The 7,186-nt window shown below is 41.0% G+C and overlaps 1 protein-coding gene across 3 annotated transcripts; it reads right to left on the reverse strand.

The window, feature by feature from the left end:
• Nucleotides 1-1,660: 1,660 nt before the first annotated feature.
• On the reverse strand, nt 1,661-5,440 carry LOC119077000. 3 transcript variants are annotated; one of them, XM_037184107.1, is made up of 3 exons: nt 1,946-5,440; nt 1,811-1,889; nt 1,661-1,745 (listed from the first exon to the last, which is right to left on the reverse strand). In XM_037184107.1, the coding sequence occupies exon 1, from the start codon at nt 5,368-5,370 to the stop codon at nt 2,245-2,247; it is 3,126 nt and encodes a 1,041-aa protein (XP_037040002.1). In that variant the 5' UTR covers nt 5,371-5,440; the 3' UTR covers nt 1,661-1,745; nt 1,811-1,889; nt 1,946-2,244. The 3 variants fall into 3 exon arrangements, with proteins under 3 accessions (XP_037040002.1, XP_037040000.1, XP_037040001.1); XM_037184105.1 differs by having other exon boundaries at nt 1,811-5,440; XM_037184106.1 differs by having other exon boundaries at nt 1,678-2,015; nt 2,077-5,440.
• Between the last annotated feature and the right edge of the window lie 1,746 nt (nt 5,441-7,186).

Genomic DNA, 7,186 nt, shown 5'->3' on the forward strand with positions numbered 1-7,186 from the left:
TCACAATTCGAATCGCGGCTATGATAATACGAACTACTCATTCAACTAAGATATTGGTCCACCGAACAGTATAATATACCTGCGGTACGTATGCGTCATCAACCGAAAGTTATATTTTGAAATGGAAATAGGAAATTGTGATGGGATTATATTTCTGAACAATTTTTTTATTGTGTGTACGAGGTTTTTTTTTGCGCTGTTGTTATTTCGTTTCTGTTAAGGGTAAATGGGTCAGACTGTCAGGGAGCATAAAAAATGAGTTAAATTAAATGGAAAACAATAAACAAATTACGTGTAGTATATTGGATTTTTAGTTGCTGATATACTAACGGTGATATTGGGCACACCGCATTATTGTTTTGTTAAAGTTGACTGGTTTGACTAGTAAAAAATAACATTAACATGGTGATTTACCGGTGTTGTTTGTAAGTACTTGCACAAACTATGCTACAGTTGAATTTCAAAACTGTAATGCTTACGCCAATAATTTATGTTGCAAAATGATATTCACAATGTTTTAGTTATAAATAATTGATACAAATATTGTCGATACTACTTTATCACGTAGGACCATGAGTTAAACAGTTTAAATTTGGTGGCACTAGTTCGTGAAAAAAGGTGTACAGCAGTACGTTAATGCTCAATACAAACGAGGCATTGAAAACGTGTTTTGGTCTTAGTTTTCATTGACAGATGCAGCAGTCGCGATTTTTAATAGAAAAAGTTCTAAATTCATTTGACAGTTTCGAAAATTTCGTCATGAAAAGTAGGACCAAAACACATTTTCAATGCCTCGTTCGTTTTGAGCATAATAGTTTGCTGTAGTTTTCATTTCTCTTGACTTGTATGGTTGCATCCCTCGCCTTCGTCTCGAGCTGCAAAGTACAGACTATATATTGTTAAGAGGGATTCTTTTGAAAATCCACCTATCAAAATCGGACCCACTTCGTCTGGGATGGATATATACATGGTTTGAAAGGTCTTTGCCAGTAGACCTTAAAACAGGCCTCACACAGTCTCGAGCCACACCTGGTAGCTGGTGGAAGATCTCCGAAGTTGGAAAAATAGTGTTTTTTATCCGAATTTTTCGGCCGTTATAAATGATTGTGCCGGGTGAGATTGGGCTCGTTGGAAAGCTGAGCTTAAGTACTTTCGGGTCATGCCTAGTTTGATAAGATTCATTGATATAGGTATATTTTCAAAAATGTGCAAGAAAAATTTTCAAAATCTGTGTGATTTCCATTGGTAAATCCAGAAATTGTGTCGGTAGAATCATCGATATAATATACTGTAGATAATTAAACACGAAGAACGAAATTTCGGAAATATAGCACACATACAAGTGCAAAAAATACGAATCACAACACAGAACGAAGAGAAAAAGGAAATTGAGAAATGCAGAGTTTCAATTATTTTCAAATATTTGTATCACATTATTTCGCGCGCTTTCGCAAAACGTAAGTTACATTACTCATACATCTATGAGATCTTTCCGCATAAAGTTGCTTTGACATTACTTATCTACCCTATATTATATCGATGGGTAGAATATATTTTCCTGTTCTAATTCGAACACGTTAAGATACTCACGAAAATTGGCAGTGCCAACGAGATCAACTCAGTGATCGTGTATGTTGCTTCTGCAACCACTTGCCCAGTAGATTTTGATCTGAACAGCAGCAATGAAAGTCGACAACTTTCCGATTCAATAAATTGTTTATTCTCTTCACCACAGCTTCAAATTCCTACGGGTTACAATTCAATTCAAATTAGACTTTATCTAGTAACTACCGTACAAATGAATCCTTACTTTGGTGTATCTACTGCGCAAACAATTATCGCGTTAAACAGAGCGGCTTGTGACCTTGTGAACATAACCTAAACTGAGACTAAAGAAAACCACAAATAAGCTCAGTTCGCCCAATGCAGACCGAAGTCCAATTACCTTAACACATTTTGTGCCTATCTTTGCCCTCGATGGTCTCAGTTCAGCGGAACATTCCCCAAATTAGAATCTAATAAACGAAAATGTGATTTTGAAATCGTTCTAACACTCAAGGCTACAACCGAACTCACAATTTGAAATTTAAAGTTTCTCCAATAGGTCACCGCCTCTGATATTCACGATACTTAAACTTTACTTAATTTACGTTAATTTCGATCACTTCGATCTAAGACTACAACAAACTATTTTCACTTTGATGCAATCGTTTTTTTCTTTCTCTTCTTCTTCTTCTTCTTTTACTAACACAACGGCTTCCGGCTGTCACTCTGTCTTTTCCTTGGACGTAAAGTGGACTTTCGGTCGTTTCGATTCATTCTCACGTTCGAATCGTTGGTGGCGTACAAATTCGAATCTGTGTTGTTGACATACTCCTCCCCGTTAAGGAATTGTGTAGGCTCCATACCTGTTCCCTTAACTTCATCCTGATTGTCATCAACGATTGATCCATTCGAATTCACTGACCCGTTCGACGTCTTTCCATCACGTTCACTCAAGACATCCAGGACTGCAAGTTTGGCCACCGGTCTTGTTTTGATGGAATATCTCACAGGCGCATCTATTGTCGTTCGACCAAAGGTATCCGGAATGACCTCCGCTACTCGTACTGTTGCTTGTCGCACTTGTCCATGTTTGTCTGGCAACGTATGCAACACCACTCCCCTTGGATAACTGTTACGAGCGTTTTTCTCATCCACCAAAATTACTACATCACCAGGTTCGATTGGCTTGGCTTTGGGAAACCACTTGGTTCTGCAAGTGAGCGTCGGTAAGTATTCCTTTATCCATCTGCGCCAGAACATGTTCGTTAATTCTTGTGATCTTCGCCAAGCCTTAGACAACGATTTCTCTTCGAAAGGAAATTCTCCTGGCGCCAAATGTCCATTTGATGAACCGAGTATAAAATGGTTCGGTGTGAGAACTTCATCGTCGCGATTATCGATTGGCACATATGTTAACGGTCGCGAATTCACAATGTTGACCACTTCCCAGAGGTAACTTCTCAGCAATTCCTCCTTTGGTGTTCGTGTGAACATTACCAATTCCAGATTGTTTTTGACGGATGCAACTAAACGTTCCCACGAACCTCCGAAATGTGGAGCAGCTGGTGGATTGTAATCCCAACTTGTGTACGTTTTTGTAAATGACGACTGTAGTTTATCCTTGTCTAGCTTCTGGAACTCCTTTTGTAGTTCATTGTCCGCACCCTTGAAGTGAGTCCCATTGTCGCTATGGAACTTTCTCGGAGTACCTCGAAGATTTGTGAAATTTCTGATACCCAGTATGCATGAGTCTGTATTAAGACTTGGTACCAACTCAATGTGGATGGCCCGAACCGTCAAACAGGTGAACAAGACACCCCACCTTTTCTCGGTTCCCCTTGGTTGTAAAACATTTATCGGTCCAAAATAGTCTACGCCGGTATAAGTGAAAGGTCTGATTCCCGGCGATAATCTGGAAACCGGTAGACTGCCCATTTCCGGCATTGTTGGTTTGGCTTTCTTGTTCTTGCAAAATTGGCACTGCGACACAATACCTCTCACCACTGCTCGTACCTTAGGAATGACGAATTTCTGTTTCAATTCATTTATGACGGTTTCATTGTTTCCATGCAAATACATCCGGTGGTAATTGTTGACGAGCAAATCCGTTATTTTGTGACCTCTTGGCAGTATTATCGGCCTTTTGGTATCAAATTTCACACCACCAATGTTGTCAATTCTACCCTTTACACGTAACAATCCATCTTCCTCCAAATACGGTGACAGTTTGTATATTGGACTCGACTTTGCAACATACGATTTCGGACCAAATTTCTTCTTGGGATTCTTTAGTCTTTCAATTTCACTGTGGAAACAGTCGAATTGTGCCATCTTGAAAAGTGTAATTTCGGCTTGATTAATTTCCACCGATGACAGCGGACCTTTGATTGCTGACTGACCATTGATTTTCGCTTTTAATGTCTGTACGAATCGATTCACTAACGCTTGGACATTTACCAGTCTTGACCACTTCGAGAAGTTTTCGGGTACAATTGAACTGTGCGGATTTGCCTTGATTATGATGGGAAGATGAACGTGAATTTCCTCTTCGGTTGTTTCACCCGACGACAAATTCGGTGGCCACGAACTCTCGTCCTGGTATAGAAATTCTGGCCCTCGAAACCATCGACAATTTGAATCGAAGTTCGGATTTTTCTTCCATTTTGTACCCTCGTCGGCTACATTAATGTCACCGGGCACCCATCGCCATTGCTCTTCCTTTGTCTCTTCAAGAATTTCGCCTATACGGAATGCGACGAACTGACGATATTTTCGGGTTGTAGATCGTATCCAACACCACACGTCTCTTGAATCGGACCAGTAATACCTCTTGTCAATGCGAAGTGTTAGACTTTGTTCGATGCTTTTAGCAAGCCTGGTGCCGAGAACTGCTGCTAGTAATTCCAATCTAGGTGTGGTTAACAGCGGTTTTATCGGCGCCACTTTGGTTTTCGCTCCAACCAGTACAACGTCGACGCCATTGTGATCCTCAATTCTGAGATAACTTGCCGCACAGTAGGCATATTCGCTTGCATCGACGAAAGTGTGCAACTCGATTGTTTTCGCCTCTCCCGGTGATATTTTATCGGAGTATAGACGTGGTATGGAAACATTTTGGACCATCGGTAAGAAACGTATCCAGCGTTTCCATTTCTCGTTCAAATCGTCAGGCAATTGTTCATCCCAGGCTATTTTTCGTTTCCACACCTCTTGTATGAGTACTTTAAGGTATACCAGAAAAAATGCGATGAGGCCCAGAGGATCGTATATAGACATCAGCGTTTTTAGTGCTTCTCTCTTGGTTGGTGCTCTCAATCCCAGTAGAACCTCTTCATTTAACTTCGTGAATTTTAGTGAGTATGTAAAGCAGTCCCTTTGAGCATCCCACCACATGCCAAGTATCTTTTGAGTTCCTAGGGTCGAGTTGACATCTAGATTTTTTGCCTGCTGGACGCTGTCATCACCCAAGGCATCGAGAACCTCTTTTGAGTTCGATATGAATTTTCTCAGATTGAATCCACCCTGTTGATGAACATGCTTCACTTGCTTGGCCAGACAAATTGCATCTTCTACCGTATGTGTTGAATCCAACCAATCGTCGACGTAATGATTTTGTTTGATCGCTGCAGCTGCCTTTGGATATTCGTTTTCGAATTCGGATGCATTTTTGTCCTTGATGTGTTGTGCAAGGCTCGGCGAACAATTTGTACCGAAAGTGAGTACTTCCATGACATAAACATCGGGTTTAGCGTTACTTTTAGCATCCCTCCATAGAAATCGCTGAGAGTTCTGATCTTTCTGCTTAACTCTCACCTGGTGATACATTTCTTCCAAGTCGCCCCCAACCGCAATGCATTTCTCTCTGTATCTTCTGAGAATATCTATCAGAGCAACCAAATTGTCCGGCCCAGTCATCAACATAGAATTCAATGACATTCCTTTGTACTTCGCAGCAGCATCCCATACCAGTCTAACTTTCTCTGGCTTTTTCGGGTCAAGATAATGGAATACCGGCAGGTACCAAATTCGTGGATCCTCAACATGAATTTCCTCGGGAGACAGCTTTCGGGCATATCCTTTCACAATGAAATTACGAATTTGATTGTTGATGTTTTCCATTAGAGCCGGGTTTGATTGAATGCGTCGTTCCTGACATTCCAGTCGTTTCATTGCCATGGAATAGTTGTCGGGGAATTTGATGTCGTCGTATTTCCATAACAAACTGGTTTCGAATCGCTTGTTTATTCGGACGGTGCTACTTTCCATTATTTTCGTTGCCCGTTGATCTTCCATTGATTCAGTTGATTGTGTGTATGCTCTTACCCCGAAGTTTTCTAACGAAAAGAAGTCTTCGATCTGCTTATGAAATTGGTCGTCTTTATCAGTTTCACATTGGCATTGGTGAACATTCACGAAATGATGTTGCATGAGGCAATTTTCGTCCGGATTTGCACCGTTTTGACCGTGCACGACCCAACCAAGTAGTGTTTTGGAGGCAATGGGTTCAGTCCATCTTCCTTCGACATATTCTCTGGACAAACCTAGTTTTATGTTGTCCAAACCAATTAGAATTCTTGGTTCATCATCGAAATCTTCAAATGGAATTCGTTGCAAGTATGGATACTCCTTCACAAGCTCCTCCTTATTGATTCTTTGTCTCGGAAGGTCCAGCGAATTTACTGTCCGGACATCACGGATTTGGTAGCAGTGTTGAACGTCACCCTTACCGGATATTTTCAGAACAACCCTCATCGATTCGTTTTCTTCTCTGAGTGTTCCACTTGTCCATTTTAGACATAACTTCTGGGGTGTGCCTCTTAAGTCTAGCTCTTCTGCTAGTTTGCGATCCAACAATGTGAGTCCGGAACCTTCATCCAAATATGCAAATGTAAACACAACTCTATCGCCGTTCATCAGCTTGACCGGAATTATCTTGTACAGGACAGACTGACCACCACGATGTGCATTGCAATTGGCATCTTTCTGTGAAGTTGACGCCTTTCCACCTTGAACAGACGATTTATTTGATGACTGGTTTGTCTGTTGACCAGTTGCTTGACTTGGTTGCGTTGTTTTTGAAAACATTTTTTCTTTATCGTGTAGAATCGGATGGTGTTTATAAGAGCAGCCATTGACGCCACATTCCTTTAAAGTTGAACAACGATTTCCCCTTCCATGTACATGTAAGCAGCACCTGCATACCTTCTTATGACTGTACAAGAATTTCCATTTTCCGTCGACCGGAATTGCTCTGAATTTGTTGCATTCAGCCAAACTTTTGCATCCTTTTGAACAATATTCGCACTTTGCGCTCTGGTTAGATTTCATATCCTCATTGGAGTGTGTACGCTTGCTGTCATTTTCGTGAACACTGACGTACGTTCCACCTTTCGATTTCGGCTTTTGATCCTTCTGACCTTTTTTGTTGTCAGAATTATCCGAATATGCTGGTATGTCCGGCACTGTAATTCGATTAATTGCTCCAGAGAGTTCTAGCAGCCACTCGGATAACGTCTCCATATTAGCATTCGGAAGAGTTCTCGCATATTTAGCCCAATCGATTCTGATTTGAGGCGGTAATTTTTCAATCAAATTCTGAACCAGCCTCTGGTCGTACAAATAGAATTCCATTTGTTGTTTC

This window comes from Bradysia coprophila, unplaced genomic scaffold, assembly GCF_014529535.1.
Source record: "Bradysia coprophila strain Holo2 unplaced genomic scaffold, BU_Bcop_v1 contig_232, whole genome shotgun sequence".
Taxonomy (NCBI): Eukaryota; Metazoa; Arthropoda; class Insecta; order Diptera; family Sciaridae; genus Bradysia; species Bradysia coprophila.